Consider the following 27,338-nt stretch of genomic DNA (forward strand, 5'->3'; position numbering starts at 1 on the left):
GTATATTTTGTAATGTATCCTCATAATTTTTCTTTGAGAAATTTACAAAGAATTTGTCTGAAATGAAGTAATCTCAATCTCCATACTCAGGTTCCTCTTTGTATGGAATAGTTCTTTTCAGTGTTCAAATACTGACTTTATTCCAAATCAACGTACAATATAACTATGCACATTTTTTTCATACTTTAATAAAGCCAATGAAAGTTAAAGAATTGTGAGCTTGTAATAGGCTGTCTGACACAAGTTGAAGTTGATGCCTGTTTGAAAATTAGACTGTTTTGGAGACATCATTTCCTAGACTGTTTTCTGAATGAATAACTGATTTTCATTAGTAGGAGGATGTCTCCCATCTAAATGAATGTCAAGAGTAATAATACAATTATCAGATCTGTTGCAGATGAAGGTACTAAATGTAATATAAATGTTTAAAATATTTATAAAGCTTCTTTGGTATTGTCAGATATTACTGTACATAGCCATTATTTAATAGTCATATCTTTATTGTGCTTTTCTGTTTAACAGCCCAGAAGGAAGAGAAGAAGAGTGAGGATAAACAAGTAGAACCTACTACAGCATCAAAGAAAGGCGTTGCTTCAGCTTCTACAGTAGAGAAACAGATGTCTTCCCTGTCCAAAAATCTTGGTCCAAAGAAGTCCCCATCGTTTACTAGCACTTCACTAACTAAACACCCAACTAAATATTCTGCTGCAAGCTTCAAAGGTGTAATTCCTAAGAAATCCTGGCTTTCATCAGGCACCGTTTCCTCTTCAAAACATTCTCCTCTTTCCCATGCTTCGCCATCAGTTTCCAAAAAATCAGTTGTGTCTTCCAGTTTAACTGGAGGGCTTAGAAAAACTGCAATGTCTTCCACTTCTTCCTCTACATCTGCAATCACACAAGCAAAAGGAGCAGCTAACCCCATTCAGTCACAATCCAACTCTCAAATTCGACAAAATATACGACGATCCCTCAAAGAAATTTTATGGAAAAGGTGGGAATTCAACACACTTACTTTGTAAATGCATTAACGAACTTTGAAATAAAAGTTTAGACTGCGCTGCTCTTTAATGGTGGTAATGAGGCAGTGATGTCATACTTCAAGTAAAATAGTTGACATAAGTTTAACATTAAAATGAAGTAAAGAAAGTTTGGTAATATCTCCTAGTCAGAAGTAAAAATTCCAAATGCACAGAATCAAAATTGAATGGTAAATATTCTGAAAGGGCAGGAAAAAGATCCTGAAGTATTATGAAGGGAATTTTAATATGAAATCTTAAATGACAACATAGAAACTTTTATAATACAGTCGTTAATAAGTTAAAATCTAAAGAAAATATACAGAACATAGTATAATGAATATACTTTCTAGTTGCCAAAGGATAGAAGCTTGTGAGTTCTAGGTTTACCCCTTCCTTTAACCGCCCCCTCCCTCCCTTCCCCTCCCAGAAAAAAATGTTCTGTGCAATAGTAGTTATCACACCATTTAAAAACAGAAATCAGTTAAACAAAAACTAAAGCACCATGTAATTTCAAATTATTGCTAATTATTTTTAAAATAATAATAATAAAAAAATCAGAGATGGTCACACAAGCAAGTAAATGTCATCTCACTTTTTCTATTTAATGTTAGAGAAACTAACAGCTTTTAGTTTCCCTTCAAAAGTGAAAACAATACTTGTGTGGTGAATTTTGCCTCTAAGGCCCTGAAGCTGCACACACTTATGTACATGATTACCTTGCATGTGAGTAGACCCACTGAATTCACATTTTTTTTTCAGATTTTATTCACAATTCAGATTGCCAAACTTAGTTAATATCAGTGCTGTATTTAGAGGAAATATAATAAAGTTTTTTTTGTTTTGGTTTTTTTTTTGTACAGAGTCAATGATAGTGACGATCTGGTCATGACAGAGAGTGAAGTGGGAAAGATAGCACTGAATATTGAAAAGGAAATGTTTAACTTGTTTCAAGTTACAGACAACCGATATAAGAGTAAATATCGCAGTATCATGTTCAATCTCAAGGACCCAAAAAATCAGGTTTGTGTAGTTCTTAAACAGTGGGTATATACTAAAATATATGAAACCTCTTTTGACACTAACATTTTTAATTTCTGTCTGCAACACTCTACTAGCTCTAAATTTTGAGGTTGTAGAACTTATCCAAAGTTATTCCAAAATCATTCACATCTTGACTGGAAAGAAATGTTTTTATCTTACAGTTATCCAAAAAGTCTTGTGTTTGTACTCATTAATACTTAGCAAGCTTGGTTCCTTTGTCTGATTACTGCTTCTAATGATAATTTGGGCAAAGGTTGCAAGAAATTCCAACTCTCTCTACCTTTCTGGCATTGTGTGACACATTTTGGATGACATTGGCCATTGTGGATCCACAGATTCACTGGCGATAAACAGAATTATAGGTTTTTTAAAAACATAAATCGAATGGAATTGAATTGAATGCTTGTGAAAATGTAGACTTGAGAATGCAGGAAGCTGAGGGCCTTTTTATTCACAGAACAGGTATTATATGGGTAGTGGTTGCATAAGCTTTCTTCACACCACTTTGGAAGTGCAGCTCACCTTATACTGGAGGATTACTTTTAGTGGTGAGAAAATAATTAATCTGTATGCCCATTCAATCGTTGGTATCTGTGTTCTTTCAATTTTGCTTATACTTAGTACCTTTTAAAAGGGGAGTTCATAAATCTAACAAAGTTCATTCTTCTGCAACAAGAATCTCCTTGGTTAGCTATCTAACTCTATTAGTACTCTTCAACATGGCAATAAAGTAAATTTTTGTTTCAGGGACTCTTCCATCGTGTTCTTCGTGAAGAAATTTCTTTGTCGAAGCTAGTGAGAATGAAGCCAGAAGAACTTCTGTCTAAAGAGCTGTCTGTGTGGAGAGAGAAACCAATCAAATCAGTAAGTCATGTAGTTCTTATCATGTATTCACATAGGAATTGTTGGTGGGTGTGTGATGTTAATAAACTACTTTCCAGAGTCGCTCACACAAAGATTTCTTTGTTACTATTTGCTGAGGATGAGAATTTTGGCAGACCAATATGTTTTGTAGCAATCAGTGGTTACTGAAAGAATAGGTAATAGAATGCAAAGTGGTGATACAAGTATGCTTTTGATGTTAAAATATAATTTTATGCTTTTCTTAGGTAACAGAGACCAGAAGTAAATCTCATGAAAGCAAGAAGTCAGTCATAAAACAGGAAACTATACCAGATGTAAATATGGAAGATTCTCCACCAGTTTCTGATTCCGATGTAAGTATAGACAGTTGCGTAAGTGCTGAGCCACTGAGGAAAATATATGACAACTAGTACTGCATACCAATCATCAAAAAATAATAGTTTCTAAATATGTAAAATAACCATTTGTGTTTTACAAGGATCTGCGTTTTAATTTGGGGGGGGGAGGGAAGGGAGGTGTGCCAAGCGTTATAAAGGGCACAATATTGCAGACATTCTTTAAAATCAGACACTATATATTTATCTACCTTTTGATGCTCATTTTAAAAGGCTATTTATTTTTAGAAGTAATCTTTCTTTCTGAAGAGTTGATCTATGCTTTCTACTAACTTTCCATATGAAAACACAATCTATAATATCACAGTTTGGTTGCTGGAGAAGCTTCTGATTTGATAGGAAATATTTTTTACATCAGAAGGAGAATGAGAACAGAACAACTTTTTAAAAAGAAAGCTCTTTATTTCCTCTGATATATCCTTACTAAAGACTGGAGAGGCAAAGAAGATATACAGGTGATCTGATAATGTATAAAGAATGTTTTAAAAATAAAATGCCTTTTCTAAGGTGCTAATGAGCCCAGATGACTTTTCAGGGTTTTTATTGTTAAAACAACTACAATTCAAATGATGGATTCCTAAAGCTTTGATATATTTGAAATTAATGAACAACCCCTAACTTTTGTTTTTTATTTTTGCATTTGTTCATTTTTAGGAGCAGCAAGAGTCAATCAGAGATGCACCAGAGAAAAATAGTGCTCCCCTTCTGGATATTTTCAGCAGTATGTTAAAAGACACAACAAGTCAGCATCGAGCCCATCTTTTTGACCTGAACTGCAAAATCTGTACAGGTATACATAATGTTCAGAGAGAATACTAAGTTAGTGCTGCACACAAAAAATCTTTTGTGTAAAGGGCCAGTCCAGTACTCACTGAAGTCAATGGGAAGATGTCTATTGATTTCGGTGGGCTAGGATCAAGCCCATGTTGTATGTTAGTACTGTTAATTGAATAAACTGGTCCTTTTTGTAGTTGTGTAGAATTAATTGATATCATTATCACTTTTTATTTATTTAATGTGGGCAGTAAACTCTATTTTCTTTTTTGAGAGAGAGAGAGAGAGAAAAGAATACTCATCTCCAGTTGCTATACAAACTATTTGGTTTTTCTTTCCAGCATAATTTGTTATGTGAGTAACAATAAATAAAATGTTTGTTTGTCTAATTTAAAGGTCAGATTTCAGCATCTGATGATGAACCAGCACCAAAGAAATCAAAACTGTCAATGACTTCTGCTAAAAAGATGGAGACACAATCAAAGCCAGAAGTAAAGCTAAAATATGAAAGTTCTATGCCAACATCAACTGCAGAGCCTGAAACAGAAGCAGTATCTGAAAACACAACAGAAACTCTTGGATCTGTAACAGAAACAGTCTCTCAGCCCATTTTGGAAACAACCTACTTTCCTACAACACAGGGGCATAATAATGCAGAATCTACTTTTCCTGAAGAAGTCTCCATTTATCCTACCTCTTGCATTGCAGGAGTTGTCACTACAGTAACTGTATCTGGCAGGGACCCCAGAACGGCAATGAGTGGTTCATCTAGTACTGTGACCTCAGCATTGCGTTCCAGTCCTGCACCGGACAAAGTTTCCATGGGAGAATCCAGACAGGAAATATCAAAATCTGTTTTGACAGCCCCCAAATCAATATTAACAAAGCCATCATCCTCACCAGATCCAAAATATATGACAGTTCCATCATCAGCAAATTCCAAGTGCGTAAATTTTATAGTAAACAAAGCTACTGAGCCTTTGACATTACGATCTTCTATATTAGTATGTTTTTTCTATATTAAGAAGAAAGGCAGTTCAAATTTTAAAATGTATATGTCCTCACTCAGAAAATCTTTTGATTTATCATTCCCTCATTTGTCCTCCCTTAATGGGATACTCTGCCTGCATTAACTGTAAAAGGGACTTATGAATGTGGGTCAATGGGAAAATAAACTTTAGTATATATAGAAAGAACTTTAGTATATATAGAATGGCGTTATTCCAGATTTACATGAGGGTAGCTAAGAGCAGGATTTCATCCTAAATTAAAATATTCTTAGACTTAGTTTTTTGAGAGAAAATATTGTCTCACTAATTGATCTATTTAGTAAAAGGACTAAGGTCACATACATATTCAATGTGCATAGAACAGGGAAAACAAACCCAATAATTGGGATGAAATGCATTTTTGTTGTTTTTGTTTGTTTTCAATTTTTTCCAAAGTAAATTATCATTTTTAGTCATATTCAGTTCTTTACTATGAGGATGGTTTCATACTTGCAGTATCATTCACTTATTTAGTGGAAGATGCTTAATCCAGTTAAATTGACTATAGAGTCAGCGAGAATATAATATTCACATTGTAGCCTGACACTACAAAATATATCCCTCACAGTACCCTTCATTCCCTGTGTCAGCATATATGCTTTTATTTTCAATAGCTCCTTGCATTCTTTCACTTGGATCCAGTTAATTTCCATGCATAATTTAGATGATAATTTATAATATGGTCAATTTGTCACTTATCTGGATTCTTGATAGAATTAGATGTTTAAATTTTCTTAGAATATCTATTCACTTGTTTAAAATGCCTGAAATAGTTGAGGGGTGGGGTGAGGCAGAAGAGAAAGTGTTTGTTATTTCTGACCTTTTTCCCCCCCAACCCATGGTTTTGTTTTGCAGCATCACAGAGTCACGGTCCCCTCAGGATGGAGATACTTCTGTCTTTCTCTCTCGTCTCAGTACCATTTGGAAAGGATTTATTAACATGCAGAGTGTGGCCAAGTTTGTCACTAAAGCATATCCTGTCTCTGGGTGTTTTGAATATCTTAGTGAGGTTAGAACAGATATTTGTATGTATAGAATACATCTATATTTTCTCTTGTTACAAAGATTCTGGTCACTTGTTAAATACTGCTACACTGAAATTATAACCACACCAAATGGCATCACTTTGCTAAAAGGAAAAACTTTCTGTTTGGCTCAGTATGCCAGTGTGAAAGTTTTGAAGGTAGGGAAGCATTTTAACCATGAGTTTTACTATTGACTGCCTTGGGAACAGAGGCCAATTCTGGAATTTTTTTAAAATCTCACCCTGCATCTAGAAATTAGGCCATGGGGCCTATTCCAGTGCTCACTGAAGTCAGCAGAAAGACAGCCACTGATTTCAATGAGCACTGGGTTAGGCTTCAGCTGTGTATGTGGCTCCCACTAAAGTTGGAAACTTTCTGTTGTAGATCCAGTAAACCGATATTAAAAGTCCAGTTTTCAGTGTTATTTCTGATCTACCTGACCTTTTTTTTGGCAGTCGGACTTTTAAATATGTAAGATGTGTAGGGCTTCTGGTTTTCAGGGTTTGTAAATGTCATTTTTGAGGGGTTATTTTTAACAATTGTTTAGTTTTATATATAAAAATCAAGGTTTTTTATATACTGTGTTGAGTAATAAATATATACATTACACATTAGGATAGCAGATACATTGTAATGTTCCCTATTGTATTGTAAGATAGTACTGTTTCAAATAGCACTATTTTAAAGTGTACTAGGACTCTTTAGTGTGCACCTGCACAGTCTACATGGACCAATTAATGTGCAACACATTTTTGCATTTGAGAAATCATCCCTCCATAGTTCACATTACTGCTTTGAGTAAATAAGCCCTTAGTAATATCTGGTATTTTTCTGGTGTTTATTGGATAAACACCACTTTATTTTATTTATTAATTTTTTTTGTATTGGGGGCATTTTATTAGTTATTAATAGTTAAAATCTCAAATCAGAAGCCCTAAATATATGGCAGTGTGTGCATATGTTCAGATACACTCTGTTGTTCCACTCACAAAATAGAGACTTAATATTTTTTAAAAGTATAAAAATTCTTTCTGGAACGTAGTTCTGTAGTTCTAAAACAAGAAGCCCATTTTAAAAGCCTTAGGGTCCTTTAAGAGCTGAAAATGGCTTTGTTTTGGCTTCAGTCCCTGAATCGATGTTTTGAGCTATCTATAATTGTGTCTTAAGCCACTCTTTGCATGGAAAAAGCAGCAGTTTAAAAATGGACTCTGCTTAAAACTTACTTAGAGACCTCATTTTAAAAAAATATTTTTCAGGCCATGTTTGGAAAGTCTGATCTTCTGTTGTTAGATTAGCTGGATCACTGGTCTGATCCACTATGGCAATTTCTATGGTCCTCTGAAAAGTGGGATATTGCACTTTTAAAATTAATTTTAATTGAATACAAACAAATGGTAGAGGGAGATTTTATTTCTGGGAGTATGCAGATTTGAGTGACCTGATGTTATGAAAAAGTGTGCATTTGTTAATATCAGAACAAACTGGAAACTTTCTCCCTTTTTAAAGCACATTTTCTGAGGGTATTTATATTGAATTTTGTATTTGAATATAAATAATGTCAGGACGCTTTCAAAAACAAATTGTGTTTTAGAGCATGGCTTTATTATTTGTAGTTATAATATGGGAGCCATGATGGTAATCACTTACAGTATTTGTATCAGTAAAACGTCTTGTAGCATTCTGACAGAGAACCTAATTAGAACACACATGGCTCGTAGTCATGGGGCAAGTCTGTTAAATTGCAAGGAAAAGAATCTATATTGCTGTACTGGAAATTAGGGTGTTAAAAATTCACTTGTGTATAGAAAAGGGTGTTTTCCTGCCCAAAGCAAATGAGCTGATTTAGTTGATGGTGCATATGGAAGTCCTTCAGCTTTAACTGTCACTGGCATTCTGGACTGCCTTTTCTCTTGTAATATGCTGGCACCCTTCCAGTAATGTGCAATAACTATACTCACCTTGCAGTTAAGAAATAAACTGTCTCATATTAAAATACAGTGCATCTCCTAAGTCATAAAAGGCAGGCTAAAATATAATAATGTTATAGCCTCCTCTTCCTGTAGTGTAGCATCCAATAGGCTATTGGGATGGGGCAATCTACATTACTTTTAAACAACATATTGTCTGTTTATGAAGCTTTCTTATAATACCATGTAATACTTCTTGTTTAGGATTTGCCAGATACAATTCATATTGGTGGGAGGATCTCACCGAAGACAGTCTGGGATTATGTTGGCAAACTCAAATCTTCCCTTTCTAAGGTACTCACTTAAAATCCTGTGTCTAGCAGTGAAGAAGAAAACTAATTTTATAAAACGTAATCATAGACTCATAGAAATGTAGGTCTGGAAGAGACCTCAAGGAGTCAAGTCCAGCCCCCTGCGCTGAGGCAGAACCAAAAAGATGTAGACCTTCCCTGACAGGTGTTTGTCCAATCTGTTCTTAAAAACCCCCAATGATGGGGATTCTACAGCCTTTCTTTTAAGCCTATTCCAGGGCTTAACTGCCTTTAGAAAATCTCCCTTGCTGCAGATTAAGCCAATTACTACTTGTCCTATCTTCATTGGAATGGAGAATTGATCACCATCTTCTTTATGAATGCCCTTAACTTATTTGAAGACTGCTATCAAGTCCTACCTCAGTCTTCTTTTCTGAAGACTAAACATGCCCATTTTTTTAACCTTTCCTCCTATGTTCAGGATTTCTAGACTTTATCATTTTTGTTGCTCTTCTCTGGAGTCTCTCCAATTTGTCCACATCTTTCCTAAAGTGAGGTGCCCAGAATTGAAAACAGTACTTTACTGAGGCCTCACCAGCGCTGACTAGAGTAGGACAGTTACCTCCCATGTCTTACATACCTATTAATTAATACATGCCAGAATGATATTAGCCTTTTTCACAGCCTTTTACATTTTTGACTCATATTCAATTGGTAATCCACTAAACTCCCAGATCCTTTTTCAGATAGTATTACCACCTAGCCAGTTATTCCCCATTGCGTAGTTGTGCATTTGATTTTCCTTCCTAAGTGTAGTGCTTTGCACTTGTCTTTATTGGCAGCGCTAATATAATTTTAATTTGCTAAACATCGAATATTGTCTGAGATGATGCCCAGAAATCCAGTGGAAACATTTAAAAGTTAATACTTTAAAAATTGGATTCAGTGAGGAAAAATGTAAACTTGTGTATTTTGAGCATTTTAACCATATTGTGATGTTCTTTTTTGAGTAAATGAGTGTATCAAGTGAACCAAGAGAATTTAAATCTTTTGTGTTAAATATTTAAATTCAAGTTCAAAAAAAGACAAAGCAATTAAGTAGACAAAGGGGTCTTAACATTAAAAACACGGTGGAAATGGAAAATCCATGCTTTACAATATTAATTCCCTTCATTAATGTGCTGGAATGCTCAGACTCCTGATTTGTTAAGATGCAGTATTTAGATACAAGATACACAAGTAATGTTTGTTTCCAAAATTGTGTAGGGCTTAAAACTAATTCTAATTTTTAATTAAAAATAATGGGTTTAGGCATAGTCATAATCATTTCAATTACAATATTGCCCTAATGTAGGTAATTGGTGTTGATTATTGTCACACTTTATAGAATATTGTTTTTCTTTTCATTAAAAGTGAAGTGCTTTTCAATGTAGTAACATCCCATTTAGCACTTTATTTACTAGTTTAGCACTAAATCAACAATTTCCCCTTGTAATTTTTTGTATTGTAGGAACTGTGTTTGATTCGTTTCCACCCTGCAACAGAAGAAGAGGAAGTTGCCTATATTTCTCTCTACTCCTATTTTAGCAGCCGTGGTCGTTTTGGTGTTGTAGCTAACAACAACAGACACGTCAAGGACCTCTACTTGATCCCACTGAGTGCTAAGGACCCAATTCCATCCAAACTCTTGCCCTTTGAGGGACCAGGTAAGCACATAATTTGTGGGAAGCTAAATGATACCCCTGTTAAACCATAATTACAAGTATTCTGTGGAGACAAATGATGTTATTGAATTTAGGTGTAACACATGCTCTCACGTAAGTACCAACGGAAAAGTAGTTCATTATGTAAAAATAGTTGTAAAAATGAAATATGTAATTTGGGAGAAGCAATAAGTCAACTCTTTGCCCCAAAGATAAAGTAATCTGTAATCTATACAGTCTTTCCTGTAGTAGGTTTGCTCATGATTGTGAGCATGAGTTTATCCATAAACCAGGGTATATAGAACAATCATTATATAAAAACACTACTACCCATACATCTCAGCAGCAACCCAGCAGGAAATTCTAACTTTAAAACGCACAGGAGTCAAGATATCTCCTTAAATGAAAGGTAACGTTTGCAACAACTTCACTGCATCATCATCTCACTCTGCGACTTTTTTCTTATGTGCTTGTGTTCTAATCTTCTGGTGGGGATAAGAAAACTCTAGCTAAATCACTAAAAGTCAAAGACTGGCTCGGTTTAAAAAAAAAAAAAATAGCCATTTTCCCACTCCATAGAAATGTAGTGTAGCTGCACAATGGGTAGTTATAAATGGGAGTAGGAAGATTACAGTATCAGAATCCTAATCATTCTCATATAAATTTTCTTCCAATCTATTTTCTAAAATAAATTGAGGGTGGTAAAGTTTGGCTTCAGTTTGCTCCTCTGCCTGTGTGGTGGGCCTGGTGACTGAATGAAGAAGTGAGAATGAGGGGAGTGTGAATTCATCTTTCAGATAGCACTTTTTATACTGAATTTGATGTTGTCTTAGACTGAGAATGAAGGAGGAGCATAAATTCAGTCTCTCAAAAAGAATTTGTTTTTGACACAAGGAAGCTGCTTGAGAGGTTAAAGGAGTGTGAGATGAGATCCAGGCAGCACTCAAATGTTCTGGTGTTTTTTACAAAATTCTTTTAAAATAAGTGTCAAGGACCAAATCCTATAGTGTGTGGAGCTCCTTTCTTGAGAAGCTGACTGTCCTCAATTTCCATATGTTCATAGGATTAGGACCTAACTAAACAATAAAATGTTCTCAAACAAACCTCATAACCACAAATAATGGAGTGTTTCATATTTGGACCAGCTCTTTTGTGCCAAGTGTAAAAAAAATATTTTGGTGCCACTCCCTTCCTGTCTCTCCTTTACGTCTTAGAAAAACCCACTCTGAAGATTCCCAGCCTTAGAGTGTGGGGAAGAAATGCTGGCTGTGTAACGATCCATAAAGGGGACATACTTCTGGTCCCCATACTTAGACTGCAACTAAAGGGACAGTGTCTGTTCCTCCCTATCAAGTACTTACAGGGTCTTCATTACCATAGTATCTCACAACCTCTAATGTACTTATCCTCAATAGGCCTCTCTGAGGTAGGGGAAGCATTGTTATCCCTATTTTACAGCAGGGAACTGAGCAACAGAGACACCAAGTTATGTGCCCAAGGTCACACAAAAGATCTTTGGAGCAGGGAACTGAATCTGGGTCTCTGAAGTCCCAGGCTAGCAACCTAACCATTGGACCAATCTTCTTAGACAGCACACAAAAAGCCAACATTCAGAGTCCCTTCCACTCTGGACCATGATGAACAAGACTAATAGGACTGGCCCATCAGTCAGCCCTAAGGAGCTCACAGTCTTTTGTAGTGCATTTAAACATAGTATTTTAGGGGAGCACTTAAATAATCTGTACCTACTACCAGCTTTGTTTGACTTTTGACTAGCTTTGTAAATTTCCTTTTTCAATTAATTTTAATTAAAATTTTCTCTTTAAGAGAGTCTGACAAATGTCTTTTCAAATCTTCTTAGTAGGAACTAATGTTCTTTCAATGTCCTTTCAAATCTTCTTAGTAGGAACTTGCAGATATCACTTATGGACCTTGTATGGGCCTTCTGAACTGGAGTGAATTTTACCCAAGATGAGTTCACAAGTTGATTAGGCTCTAGTTGGGCAAAGGTTACATTTCTAAAATTCTAACTTTCGATTTAAATCTTTCTCAAATACTAGCATTAAGACATATGATAGATAAAATGCATTGAAATTGCAACCAGCTATTGAGTTTTAAAATCAACGTAATTCTATAGAATATCTGTCCCTTCACAAATGTAGAGTATTAGGTTTGGGGTTTTTTTGCCAAGATTTAAAGTGACTAATTATTTGAATACCACAGTTTAGGTTTCTGAACTAGCACTCAAGGGGCCTAATTTTAACATCACTTTCTGAAAATGAAGGTGTCTGATGTTGGGCACTCAGAATCACTAGTTACTTTTGAAAATCTGGACCTTTTAATTTTGGAATTTGAATTTTTATATGGTACAGATGCCTCTGCTGATTTTTCTGTGCCTGCAAAGGTTGGAGTGTTGTTAAAAAACAGTACATTATGTCTCTTGAGGAAGAGGAGTACTTTTTGTGATTTCAAATGTATGAATCTAATTGATGCTGTTGGTCTCCAGAGGTAATTGCAGCTGCCACTAGAGCCTTCAGTTGGTGGTGAAGTAAAGGGTGAAATGAGGGAATTTTAGAATGACCCCTCTTCACCAAAATAAATGTATTTCAAAACGGGCAAAGATAGTAACTATAAGGAAAAAAATTCCATAGCCAATTATCCTAACTGCAAAACACTCATTGGCCAAAAGATTGGATCAGATTCTATACCTGGGAGTGTCGAAATGTGCAGTGTCAACAAATTTCAAAGGACTGGCTTTGCTTTCGTAGCATACAACATACTACTGGTTAAAAAATTATTAGTGTGTTAGTCCAACGTTTTTCATTAATTATTTATAGGAGGGTTTTTAAACCTAGAATTACTGGCATCAAAACCCTAGAGAAATTGAAAATATCATACACTTTAGATAAAATGAGATGTAAAGTGCAGATTCCACTTTTAGGTATGAAAGATAGGCAGGGCATATGGTTTCAATAAAAGACACTTCAACTAGATTTCTGCCACCAGATGTTCCTATCAAGTGTGAACTGATAGTTCAATATTTGTTTCATAATGGTGCTTAATTGCATTAATATTTTAAAACTAAAATACAGTAAAAACTTTTTTTTCAGGTAAGCACTTTTCTTTGTTCTTCTATGTATGTATATATGTATTAATACCACTGCATAAAAAATTGTAATCCACATTTTCAAGTAATATCAGATGGAATTTACTGCTTTCTTTTTATTCATAGTCAATAAAAGTGTTTTATGGAAAGTGGTCATTGTCTCTTTAAATGTAAATGTTTTTGTAGGTGTTGTGTAACAGTCTCACTGTACCTTCAGTTACAGTTTAACAAGAAACCAGAAAGTATTATCAAAAAGTCTGTCAAGGAAAATGCAAATATAAGTGAGCAAGCAATAAGTAGTTGATGTGGTCAACATAAAACCTTTTGCTTCTGCCATTTCAAAAATCCTAGCTAGAAGATATTAGAACTGTACAGAAAAGCTCCATTACACAAGTTGAAATTAGTCACTTCTCTCCCATTTCTGGTGGACTGATGGAATGAAACTGATGACTTCTAAACTACAAATGTACCTTTTGCTTCATGAAAAACTTTCACATCTGTTTTCTTACATTTAATTGGGATGGGAAAATGGGGAGATGGCCATTAGTTATATTGATCAAAATACTAGATTATCTGAAGTATTATCAGCTGGCTGTTCCAGGTTATTCCAGTAGGAGTTCACTGTATTTCACTGTCTCATCCATAAATATTGTCTGAATGGCTCACACACACATTAGCACTTTTCATCTGTAGATCTCCAAAGCACTTTCCCAAGGAGGGTAAGTACAATCATCCCTATTTTACAGATGGGAAAAGGACAAAGAAGATACATGACTTACCTAAGGTCACACAGTGAGTTAGTGCCTGAACTGGAATAGAGCCTAGGTCTCCTGACTCCTCCTCCTGTGCTCTGTCCACTGGTCTGTGCTGCCACATAACATGTTTCTTTTCCGTTACATTTTACTTCACCAGGTGCACAAAGAAGGGAAACAAATAATCAAAGTTCAGTGGTAACGCTTGCACACTTGCATTTTTTCTGTATGATTGTTCACTTTTTGTTGACTTATTCATGGATTTTTTTGTTTTGTTTTTTGGAAAGAGGGACTTCAGCTGGGTCACCTAGTCGATCCTGCTGCTGTTGTGGCAGGATTGATTTACTTATTGAATCATCCCTGAAAAGTTTGGTGTCAAATTTGACCTTGAATCTCTGTAGTGGAGGTGATTACACAATATTTTTTTTAATTTATATTATTTTAATGACAAAGGGCCCTACTCATGTACCAAGATCCCAGTGTGCTAGATGCTTTTTTTATTGGTCTTTCTGAATTTATATACATAAGTTTTGCTACATTAACCCCATTACTCCCTTTTTTGTCCTCTTTGTTTAATGAAAACATTGCTCCCTGTCCTTGTCATATCACCCCTTTTACATACTTACGATATTGTATCTTCCTTCCTTTTAAATTTTGCTGTGGACTGTATGTAGTTCAAAAGTGTCACTTCAGTTGTTATTCTGTGTACTCTACCAGTTTGTGTGTGTTCTTAAAATCCAGTGTCTGAAGCTGGACACGGTGCTCCAATTCAGGCCTGCTGAGTTCTGAGTGAAACAGAAATAACTCTTCGGATTTTTTTCTCTCTACCTATTCTAACTCCCACAATACAATCCTATTTAGCAATTGCCTTTATTTTATTTTTCCAACTATGTTGCATTGACTTCATTATAAACCTCCCCTTAAACTCTTCTCTATGCCCATACTACTTGACTTTTTTCTCCGTCCCTTTATTTAATTTTGTTCTTGCCCCACTAAACTTGCTTTATTTTGCTTTTTTTCTTAATATAGTATTTTTAACTCTCCTGTCTTTTGTATGGTCTGTAAATATTAATGCATTCACACACCCATCTGCCAAGTTGATAATGAAAACAGCAAATAGTAGTGGAACCAGAATGGACATCTGTGGAACTCCACTGAGTACCTTCTCCAAACCTGACACTGAAACTCCTGCTATCAAAGGATTAATAATTGCTGATTGATACAGTTTTTAGCCACTCCTACATGGCTGATTCAAAGTTCTACAGTTTTCCTGTGCGACTGTGACATGAAACCCTGTCAAATACCTTATTAATTTAAAGTAGATGCATTTTAATGAAAAGGCCGTATTCTTTCTACATAGAAAATATTGCATTAATGTTGGTATATCCATTTGATAGTTTACAGTGGTAACTATTTTTCTGAAAATGTGGAAGAATACAGATACTTTTTTCTGCTAAATCTTTCCACACTACTACAAGTGCATTGAAATATCAGACTTCTGAAAAGAAAAACCTTCACAACAATACTTAAAATAATAAAATTAGTTGTATCCTTTATGTAGAAGTAGATTTTCATCTCAACAGATATATTAAAGACTTACAGTGGAAGAAGATGGCACAAATATTCGTCATAGAAAAAGAAGAAACTATTCCATTCAGCAAGTATATTTTAACCTACGGTAGCAGCGCATACTTTAAAACCCAGAACAAAACTCCAGTGGCAGTTTTGAATTATCTAACATGCTACAACTGAGAGAGTTTAATTTGAGCTTGCAATGATGAAAGTAAGAGTAATATATGTTAGTCTTTAGAAATTAAAAAATATATATATTTATTGAAAAAGATGTACATAAGGAGAAGAAAGGCAAGCCTGGGGAAATGAGAGTTTAGCATACCCTGTATTTCTATAGTCACAGTTGAACAAAATCAGCAGATGGACTTCAAACAAACAGTGGGATAAAAGCTGTTTTAAAATATATATAACACTAATTCGGCATTGTAATATACCTACTAAATTCATTTTACTACATTCGTTCACAGCACTTTTAAAATACCTTACCACCTGAAAGGCAGTTGTTAGGGGTTAGTTGGAGAATGGGGTTCCTCAAATTAGACACTTAGGCAATATTTGGATATCTACATAGAAGTTATCTGATCTTTCGAAGTGCTGGTCACTCACTAATCCCTTTGAATTCAACAGTTGCTGCATGTGCTCAGCACCTTTGAAAATCAGACCACTTCTGTTTAGGGTACTAGCTTTGGATAAAAGAAAGTAACTTTTTGCCTTGTGTTTATGAAAATGTATGTAGATGAGATGCCAGTGTAGTTTTGCTAAACTTTTTAAAAATTCCTATTTTGTTGAAATTTGGAATATATGATGATTGAAAAGCAAGGGTTATGTACAATTGGATATGAACTATTGTTAAACTACAGTATCAAAACAGATAATCATGAATTTGGACTATTATTGAGATCTAGACATCTAATTTATTGAGGTAAATACTTAAAAATACATTTTATAAAATTATTTAATGCTATTAATATTTGATTAGAGCTGGTTAAACTATTTGTCACAATTTTGACACTTTTGTAGTTAATGAATAGTTTGCAAACTGATCTTAATTTCTGCGCAGGTATTCATTATTGTTCACCAAACAGGTATACTGGATATTTTCCGTCCTATGAATTTTTTTATAAACGTCTCGTAAACTAGTTAGTGTTTTTAATTTGTGTTCTGACTGGTCACTTAAGTCACAAGGCATTGTCTCTACTCCTGATTAGGTAACGGAAATTTTAAAGTCGAGAAGAGCAACTTCCTAATAAGCATTTTTGGACAAATAAAAGTTGGTGAAACTTTCAGGATTTGTCAACATTTACTTGAATGCATAATGGTAATCTGAATACTTGCAAATAAGAAATTGACCTCTCAGTTCATAGTGAACCAAATCCAACATTTATATCCACAAACATATTCACAAATCAAGGACTTATTTTCCTATTTGATCAGCTCTACCTTTTTACCAAGCAGCTAAAATGAATAGTAAGATAAGTGGAATTCTTATCTAAGCAAATCACTGAATTAATCAAATACATTTTATAATTATTTTTTAAATGGGGCTAAAATGGTCTCTTGGCTGAATTCCTGATGCCCAAAGTCATCAAAATTGCTGCAGCTGACTTTATGCAGTTGAGTGCAAGTCAATTTGTTTTTGGACAGACCAAAGATTTCTAAGGTCTTTTCCCAAGAGAACCCAGGATGTTTAGTTCCTAACCTACCAGATCCCCATCCCATCTCAATACCCATGTAATCTTTTTTTCCCACTAGCAAATTTAGATTATCTGCAAGTCCCTGCTGCTTCCAGTGCAGCTTGCTGCTTCTTTCCTAGGACTGATCATTTCAGTAGTTTATTTTGTTTAAAATAAAATTACGGAAGAGGGGGAAGAAAAGTGGCAGCATTTGTAAAACCCTAAATTTTGTATCTGAGTAATATCCCTATGACACTGAATTCACATAAATGGAGAGTAGTATTTATTACAAAAATCAAAATAAAAGAATAATATAATGGGTCAAACACCATCCCCAGGTAAAAATATTCTAAAATAACATCTAAACTGTGGAACTTTAATTCTCCACATTGTACTAGGAATTGGATTTGATATACCTCATGCAGAATGGTATTGTGTCAGGAGCCATGTTTTCACAAAACGAGGTGATGCATACCATACAAGCAGCAATACTTGAGAAAATTGGGTGAGTTCATGAATCAAGGCATGTAGGTTTATGTCTGAATTTGTGTCTTTAAAATAATTGTTCTATAAAACATTCATTTAAATTCCATTAGAAGAGAACACTTTGCTTTTTCAATATTCTTAAACCTATGCTGAGGACCACTTGCAGTAGCTAACCAGTTCTTTTAAGCAATCACTGTAGAGTAGCCTCAGGTTTTTCATTACAATTTTATTTGAATTTTTTTTTCCATAAAGACCATTTCTAGTGGGCAACCAATTTTTGCAGGTTAATTGAGTGGTCACTTGAAACACATTCACTGTACGTTTACCAGTGCTCTCAGAAGTATTCAGAGTTTGTAAATTAGCGTTGTTTCCCCCACAATTGACAGCAGGCCTCATGATAAGATTTTAAATTCTTTTGTTTTAATCTATAAATCTTAGCAGTGATCTCCTTTGAGAAATGCCTGCCTCCATACAGTTATGATGAGCACAAGAGCTTCAGTTGTTGCTGAAAGATTGTTTGACACAACATTTTTAGTTTGAAGGATAATTTGTAAGAATACTGAAAGTAAAAATATGATAAATTTTCCATGTGTGGGTGTGATGTTTATAACAGTATCAGTTAACTGAAATATGCAACATCTATCTCAGTAAAAGGAGAATCTCCTCAGCCCAAGAAAAAGAGGCAAGAGTTTGAAGAAAACTGTTTCCCAGCTACATTTGAAGAACAAAATTAGAGATTTAAAATTGCAGTACCATCATAAAAAGCTGTTTTAAATATAATAGATTACATTAGTCCTCACGATGTATATTATACACACAACTGTTCACTGTTTGGGGGAAGGAGCTTAAAATACAATCACAGAGCTTCTTAGATCTTATGCCATTTTGTTACTTAAGGAAATACTTTTCAGTTTGTTAATTCCCTCATAAAGGCTGAGATCCTGACCACACTTAGGTCAAAGGGAGTTATGCCATTGACATCAGTGGGGCCAAGATTTTAGCCTACATGTGTTTAGGTCCTAACTCAACTTGTTTTAAAACGTGAGTACTCCCATCCCTTCAGTTATAATACTAATGCTTAACTTTAAACACGCTAAATTGCTTTACTACTCTCTATGGGGGCCTTAATGGAGGGTTTAGCAACCAAATAAGTTTAGGAAATGTGAAATTCATTAAATAAATTTAGTAAAACTAGTGAAATATAAAACAGTAATTTGCTCTTCAATTACCACAAATACAGCTGAAAAATAAAACATACTTAATTCTAGTTTTCTTGGAGCAGATACATTAATATACCTGTGAACAGCAACTCTTATGTTCAGTTTATGCCACTTAGTTTTTCTACAATTTTAAGTCTTACTACTGAACTCAATATGAGTGACCCATAATTAGACAATTAAAACCAGCCTTTAATGCATGTTTGAAATGCATTTTAGTAGCAAGAACTGAGATAGTAACCAAGCTAATATTTATGAATATACTGTACTACTTGAATCCCCTCCTTCCAACTATAAAAATTGTGAATGCCACAGAGTGTAAAATCTTTGTCCTAGCTTGTCCATAAGGAATAATTATCAATGTTATTTTTTTGGTTTTAGAAGTTAGGTTTCTATATTGCAACTTATTAGATGGATGGAAACCATAATTAATGACCAATATGATAGTGACTATAGTAAAGGTTGGAAGAATGTTTTTTTTCTAACCAAAGAGTCACACAAACAAAAATCCTTTTGCACTGAATGCTTGTATGGATTACATCTGTCACCAGAGACATGTTAATGGGTTTGTTCATTGCCATCCATCCTGTATTGACTTATTTAACCTCCCTAAATATCAATGGAAGTTGCGTGTGAAGCAGACCCTATGAACACCCTTCAAAATGTCTTTCTATATTCCATAAAACCTTCCTGTCAATTTAACATGTGCTTCTCAAAGGAGCTGATTCTGAATCCTTTACTCAGGTGAGTAATCCTATTAATTTAATGAGACTACTTACCTGTGTTAAGAGCTGGAGTACCAGGTCCTAAATGGTCAACATTCAATCATATAAAAAAGAGATGAACATCATGTTGCCCTCTGTTCTGCCAGACCCATGTTCCTGTTTGTCCATTTATCTCACAAGCATCTTGGAGCTTTCTTCCGTCATCCCATCTTGGAATGCCCTGTCCAAACTGATCTATATAGCCCCTACCCTCTCCTCAAGACGTATTTTTACTATGAAGCCTACAGAAAAAAGCCTATATAGAAGACCATTGGAAATTACTGATACTTATATATATGTTAAAATTACTTGGAATTAAATTGTGCAATGGCTAATTTATGTAAAACACATGATTTTCTGATACCCTTGTCCTGCCTCTCCTATCCCCTTTTAGTGTGTGCTGCATTCACTTTTGCTTTCCGTTAAATTAGATTGTAAGATCTTTGGGACAGTGACTCTGTCTTCCCTATTGTTTGTACTACACCAGCATAAGGAGACCCTAATCCTAATGAATACCATCATAATACAGCTAGAACAACTAATAATAATCCAGACATTCATGACAGAAACACGTATGTACAAAGTATATGATCCAGATTATCCATACTCAGCCTCTGTCTGAACGACTTTATCTAATAAACTGTGAACCTATGTTCCTGTCTTAACTGTGTTATAATTATTTAAACATATTTGATCATAGAATCATAGAGTTGGAAGGGACCTCAGGAGGTCATCTAGTCCAAACCCCTGCTCAAAGCAGGACTAACCTCAGCTAAATAGCTCAGTGTTCCAGATAACTGGTGTTTTATTGTATGATGTGCAAAAGGCTGTTCCACAGTACAGATATTTCTAGTAGTTTTCAAATAATCAGTTTTTAAAATCTTTTCTTTTACTTTTTATACCTGCACCAATACCAAACTCTATCTACTTTACCCTTAACTGTATAATATGCTAGTGAACCTCCAGCTTCCCTTCATCTGTTACACTTCTCTTTTTTAAAAATAGATTCACCCTTAAAATGAGCAGAAATTATCATAAAGAATTTTCAAAGAGGAAATGAAGATTTTTTTAGTATTGTTACTGTTTATTAAACACGTCTCAACTAAGTTTTTGAAGATAATCTAATACCAGTACTGTTAACAAAAACAAGAGTATGATTATCATTTAGAGACAAAAAAAAAAAATGTGGACCTATTTTACTACTTATATAGTCCTTTCTCTTTGATAAGTTATGATGCTAGTTATACGAACCTTTTTGTTAAGCATTTTCCTTTGAAGACAAACAGAAAAACAAATTTGATCTTTTTTAAAAAATGTGGTGTTAAAGACAAAGTTACCATATTCTCAATGTACTATAGAAAACGGGCTTACGTGGCATGAGACTAACGTTTTAATAATTCTTTGCATTTTTTTTATTGTGACTTATGTGTTTTGAATGCTTGTATCGCTGCAGCAAGTTTTCCCCATTTTGTCTCTCCATTAATGTACAGTATATTTGCTCATAACTTATTTGATTTTTGAAGTCAACAATAGCAATAGTGTGCTAACTTTGAGAAGTGAACAAGGTACATTAGCATGAAAAAAGAATATTTAATAAAGTATGTTTCCAATACAGAGATCTGATTGTTTCCATATTAATAAGGAAGTCACTATTTTTAGTACCTCCACCAATTGTTAGTTTGCATCAAAGAGAGGACATCTTTTAAACTGGAGTGTACTTGGACTAGTGAAAAATCTGACATAACAGTACATATAGTGTAATTCAAACAGAAGATGCACACTATCTGTACTGATTGTATATATTTTCTCTGTTGTGTGCTTTCATTGCTGTTGTAGATCAATGGGTTACTGCTTTAAGGATAAATAACAACTGACTTTTAACACAGTTTTTTTTTGACTTACAGGTCTTGAATCATCACGTCCAAATTTAATTCTTGGATTAGTGATTTGTCAAAAAGGTAAACGTCCTGCAACTAGTCTGGATTCGGACAAGATGGAAGAAAAGCGAAGCAGAATTCAAATACAGGAAGAATCTGAAGTATCTGTGTACCCTAAAGGCCCTGTTGCTTCTCAACAAGAAAAGAAACCTCCAAAATACACACTTTATTCTGGAGATACAGCCGTGAATACAACACCACCTGGATCTCCCCCCACCACCACCACTTCCCATTCAAGAACCATCTACAGTAACTCCTTCAGTGTTAAAAATACTGTCATCGATTAAAACAGGAACCACAACAACCCTGACACTGCCAGTTCCAACTTCAGCAACAGCAACAGTCACTGCCACAACAACTTCATCTTCTACAACTTCATGTTCTTCAAAAACAGCCACACCTCTTGAGCACATCCTGCAGACTCTTTTTGGAAAAAAGAAATCTTTTGAATCTGTTACTAAGGACTCTGAAACTGTTCAGTCTTCAAGTCAGGAAGCTCAAGTTACAACTGATGGAGTATCAGTTGTTCCTTTATTAGATCCAATTGTACAGCAGTATGGTCAGATGTCCAAAGATAAAGCTATAGAGGAGGAGGAAGATGACAGACCATATGATCCCGAAGAAGAGTATGAGCCAGAGAGAGCTTTTGATACACAGACTGGTGAAAGTGAAAAACTGTATGATATTGAAAAGCCTTGTGAAACATCTGAACAAGAGGATGAGGCCTATGATCCAGAAGATGAAACTATCTTAGAAGAAGCAAAAGTTACTGTTGATGATTTACCTAATAAAATGTACGCAGATGCAAAAAGCAATGCATTGGAAACATCTGCCCCGTATGTACCTGATCTGTCTGCTCCCTCCTCCTTGGTAGAACAGCAAAAAATGTTAGAAGAATTAAACAAACAAATAGAAGAACAGAAAAGACAACTGGAAGAACAAGAAGAAGCCCTCAGACAACAAAGAGCAGCTGTTGGTGTTTCAATGGCTCACTTTTCGGTGTCTGATGCTTTAATGTCACCACCACCAAAATCATCCATAACAAAGACTGAATTATTCCAGCAGGAACAACAAACTATAGAAAAATCAGATTTACCTTCATCCTCAAACCAGCAAGCCCAAGTGCTAAACCAGGGCTCTGATTTGAGACAAAGTAGAGATCCTCGACAGGCTAGAAGGATGATAACAGAGAATAATGACAGTGCTGATTCTTGGATAAAGCCACAAATAGTACACAACGAGACACCTACAAGAGAAGTTCTTCCAACCAGTTTTCCAGGTTCATTACAAACTTCACTTGACAAGGAAGATAAAACATTAATTTCTGCTACCCAGTCTGGATATAGTGAGGAAAAGTGGGTTCAAGATGAAAAAGCTGCTACATTGTCTGAACAAGATGCACCTAATGTCAAGTTTGAAAACACTGCTAAAGTTCATCTGGAAAGTGTGAATCAAACAGCTTCTGTAGAAACTTCCACACCCAAGCCTTTACGTAAAGTACTGCTTCCAACACCTCCCAGTACATCTTTTCAGCCCAATTTCCCAACAGCAAATAATGGCCAGTCTTTGCAAGATTTGCATAAAGTACCCTGGTCAAATGAGTCACAAGACATTAATTCTCCATCAGTAGGAAGAGATTCTTTTTCAAATCCAATGTTTACACCTCAGGAAAAGCCATCTGGTCACTTTGAACCAGAAGGAGGTTTGTCTTCAGTACAATACGAAGATCAAAGAAATTCTCAGTCCCGTCAGTTTGCAGAACAAACTGAATCTCCAACTGTTCAGAGTGAGGGAGAAAGAGGACCTCTCCCTCAACACTTCGAAGAAAACCGAGGAGGGCCTCCATTTCCTTTGTCTGGGCAAAAAGGAGGGCTTCCACCACTGATGTTTGGTGCATCTGTGGGACCTCATGGACCCAATTTTCCTGGGCAAAGAGGACCAGCACCACAGTTTTCAGAAGAGCATGGTTCTTGTCCAAATAATGATGGAGAAAGAGGACCTCCGCCTGGCAGATTTGGAGGACAAAAAGGACCTATTCCTTCATTATTTTCTACACAACATGGACCGCCTCCTCTTTTTGGTGATAATAGGGGCCCTCCACCTTCTTATCTTGGTGTTCCAAGAGGAATGTCGCCATCTCAGTTTGAAGATCGTAGGGAACCTCACATGGAACAAAGGGACTTCCCAGATTCCCAATATAATGAGATGATTAGGCCTCCTGGACAGTTTGAAGGCCCGGAACCACCCCAGTTTATGGGAAATAGGGGGCCTTCACCTTTTCATTTTGGAGGTCAAAGAAGACCTCCACCATCTCAGTTTAAAGGACAGAGAGGAGGTCCTCCTCCACCTCAGTTTGGAGGGCCCAGAGGTCCACCCCCTAGTCATTTTGGGGGATCAAGAGGCCCTCATCCAAATCAATTTGAAGGGCAAAGAGGTCCATCTCCAAGTCACATACCAGGGCCAAGAGGACTTTTGCCACAGCCTTTTGAAGAACGGAGAGGGAGTCCACCACCCAGATTTGCAAACCAGAGAAGTCCAGCACCACTTCATTTTGGAGGACCAAGAGGATCTGCACCTGCATTATTTCCAGAACAAAATGAACCTCCCCCTTCTAGATTTCATATTCAAGGGCAATCTCCACAAGGTATGAAACCAACCCCTAGACCACTCCTAGAACTTCCAAGTCATCCACCACCACACAGGAAGGAGATGTGGGATGAAGCAGGACCATCTGCCTCTCTTTCTAATCTTTCAGGGCAAGGACCTGAGTCAGAAGCACAGTGGCCGGTATCTGATTTACGGGAAGGAAAAAACCTTGAATTTAGAGGTCAGACTTTTGAAGGGAGACAGAGGGAGAGGTATGAGGGAGGAAATAAAGAAAAGGTATTAGAGCAGCCAGAAGGTCAGCAGTCAGAGAATCGACAAGGCAGAGGATTTGAAGAAAGACGAAGGGATCGAGAACATGGCAGACCTTGGGAAAGAGACCATGGCAGAAACTGGAGTAGAGACAGGGAAAGGGACTGGGGGAGAGACAAAGACTGGGATAAAAACAGAGAGAGAAACCAAAACAAAGATAGGGAGAAAGATTCAGAGAGGGCAAAGGAATGGGAAAGAACCAGAGACCGAGAGAGAGCCAGAACCAGAGAGAGAGATTCTCATAGAAGACGTGATAGGGACAGATCAAGAAGCAGGGATAGAGATCGTGACCGAGATAAAGACCGAGATCGAAGCAGGGAGAAAGAAAGAGATCGAGAGAGGGATAGAGACCGCGACAGAGGAAGAGATCGTAAAGACCGAAGTAAAAGTAAGGAAAGTGGTAAAGATTTGAAGCCCGAACCACAGAAGGAAACTCAGAAACCAACAGAAACAGAAGTTGCTTCATCTTCCACTAATCAGACATAGAAACAATTAATAATTAATTGTACCCCGTAAATAATTAATTTGGCAAAAAAAATATAATAGCAAAAACTGATTCGATGTCTCTTGTATATACTGTATATTCTCATCTTTACAAGAATGCTCTTGTAAAGCCAGCCTTACAAAATGTATTGACAAATTAAAACAGTTTTTGAACAACTGTGAATGAGAATATTCAAATAGATAAGAAGCAAGAAATTACTGGACTTTAACTTGCAGCATTTTGTGCATAATGTTTTTCTTACAAAAATTCACAGCGTTAACAGTTATGAGATTTTGGGGGTTTTTTCTACTTACACCTTTATCTTAAAATTTCCATTTACAATTAATACAAAAATGGAAAAAGTGTGCAAAGAGCATATTGCTTTTTAAGATTACAAAGTTATGTTTTCCAGTAACTTGAATTGTAATTTTATAAGAGAATCTAATCAAGACCTTAGGAGCCATACCTTTACATCTCATTTATGTAGTATTTCGGTGTAAAAAGTTGTTCTTACAGCACATGCTTTACAAGAGGAGTCTGATATTGTTGTCTTGTGATCTTACAATGGATGGGTTGTGTGTATTTAAGAAATGGCTGCAGAAGATCAGTGTTATTGTTTATTTGTAACTGACAGAGTGTTTGAATATGAAATGTTAAGCTTAAAAGTGCACTATCTTCCTTTTTATATAAAGGTATTTTGAGTTATGGAATCCAGCTGTTGAGAGTTCAACCAAGAAACACAGGCTTCTACATAAATAACATTTTTTTTCATGAGGCTGCAAGGTTTTAAATGGTGAATTTTAGCAAAAATATAATTAAAGAAAGAATAACACCTCTGTATCCAGTGGAACTCTGAAAACATACATTTATTGGCAAATAATTAAAATTTGTAAATGAACAAACCGGTAAACCAAAGGAATGGAAAATAAGCTGGTTAAATATACTACTAAAGCTATTATTTTGGTTATGCTGATTCTTGCAAAGCATTTTGTTTGCAGAATGTTTCTATTAAGAGACTTAAGGATTTTCTCCACTTTTTCTGTAATTTATAGTTAAATATTTTACTCCCAAACTAAAATGTCAGTGCTTTCTGGCAATCCATAATAATGCTGATGGTGTATTTAAAAGTTGGCCACTGAAAATAAGTATTTGGATAAAGCTTGAAAAGGAAAAGATATTAGTTTAATGCTATAGCTTAGAGGGAAAGCTTTTCACTGTGCAGTACAGCATACTGCTACTTTTCATGTATTCTTCAAGAATATAATTCTGAAGTGTGAAACAGAGAAAACCCTGCTAATTTATTTGAACTTGTAAATTTACAGTTGGGTAAATATTTTGATATTTTTATAAAATAGTTTTGCAAATGTAAAATTAGATTCCTATTAACATTTGCATCTTGAAGTCTACATTATAAGTAGCACTATTCATATACATCACTACAAATTTTACACTTTATATTGGTGCATCTTTGAACTCCTTAAATATCAAGAACTTGGCTGATTTAAATGATGGGCTGTATTCTAAACTGTAGTCAAAATGATAAAATACAGAAAGAGGTGGTATTAAATGCAAACACCTACTATGATGTAAGATTTTTTCTTTTTCTTTTTCCTGAGATGTTTCTAATTTAAAGATTTACGTATAAGTATGCAAAAATCAAGTGTGTTTGTTTAGGTTTACTTGATAGAAATTTCTGTAAATTGTATTTTATATTGCAAAATATATCACTGTACATTAAAACGTGGGACTTCACAGGTTTTTGTTACTGTAAGTAGAATAAACATCTACAGAAATTTGTTGTCTTTTTCTTAAATCCATGTACATATTTTAGTTATACATAATCATTACTTTTTAATAGTACAAATGGTATTACAATTTGAGACGCTTCAGAGAAGAATGGCCTAAGAAACAGTTGTGGAACACTGGTGGATGTTTAGCTAATCATATTGCTCAGTTCCTTTATCAATCTGAACAAGGATGGTGCTTTCAAAACAATGTATTTAACAACTTACATTAACCGTAACTGTTCTGAAAGGCAAGTGAGATCTTTGTTGTGTTTGTTTGGTTTTTTAAATTAGCCATTATTCAAAAACATTTTCTAGTATGTTCCAGATTTATTTCAAGTATGAGGTTGTCATTTGTGTTTCATACATCAGCAGAACTAATGAGAAATTTTTTTGATAAACAGCTCAGCTGCTCTCAGCCTTTGCAAAGGTGTAAGCGGAAGGGGTGAAATTCATCTCATTCATGAAGAACAAGGCCTGTGATTTGGAAGCAGGCAGAGTGACTCAACAGGGGACCTCTGTTTCCTGTGTGCAGGATAGTGGTCTCCATAGCAATATC

The 27,338-nt window shown here is 35.4% G+C and overlaps 1 protein-coding gene across 1 annotated transcript in view; it reads left to right on the forward strand.

Annotated features, from left to right (window-relative positions):
* DIDO1 (death inducer-obliterator 1) overlaps positions 1-26,779 on the forward strand; it is an 87,560-nt gene extending 60,781 nt beyond the window's left edge. Inside the window, 11 exon segments of the mRNA XM_067554109.1 lie at positions 523-991; positions 1,880-2,039; positions 2,808-2,924; positions 3,170-3,277; positions 3,974-4,109; positions 4,490-5,036; positions 5,998-6,151; positions 8,339-8,428; positions 9,896-10,091; positions 21,563-21,803; positions 21,805-26,779. Of these exon segments, the coding sequence (XP_067410210.1) occupies positions 523-991; positions 1,880-2,039; positions 2,808-2,924; positions 3,170-3,277; positions 3,974-4,109; positions 4,490-5,036; positions 5,998-6,151; positions 8,339-8,428; positions 9,896-10,091; positions 21,563-21,803; positions 21,805-24,997 (5,411 nt within the window). The 3' untranslated portion in view covers positions 24,998-26,779.
* Positions 26,780-27,338: the final 559 nt, after the last annotated feature.

The sequence above is a fragment of the Emydura macquarii genome, unplaced genomic scaffold, assembly GCF_026122565.2.
Source record: "Emydura macquarii macquarii isolate MOO-44397 ecotype Brisbane River unplaced genomic scaffold, CSIRO-AGI_Emac_v2 contig_1483, whole genome shotgun sequence".
NCBI classification, from domain to species: domain Eukaryota; kingdom Metazoa; phylum Chordata; order Testudines; family Chelidae; genus Emydura; species Emydura macquarii.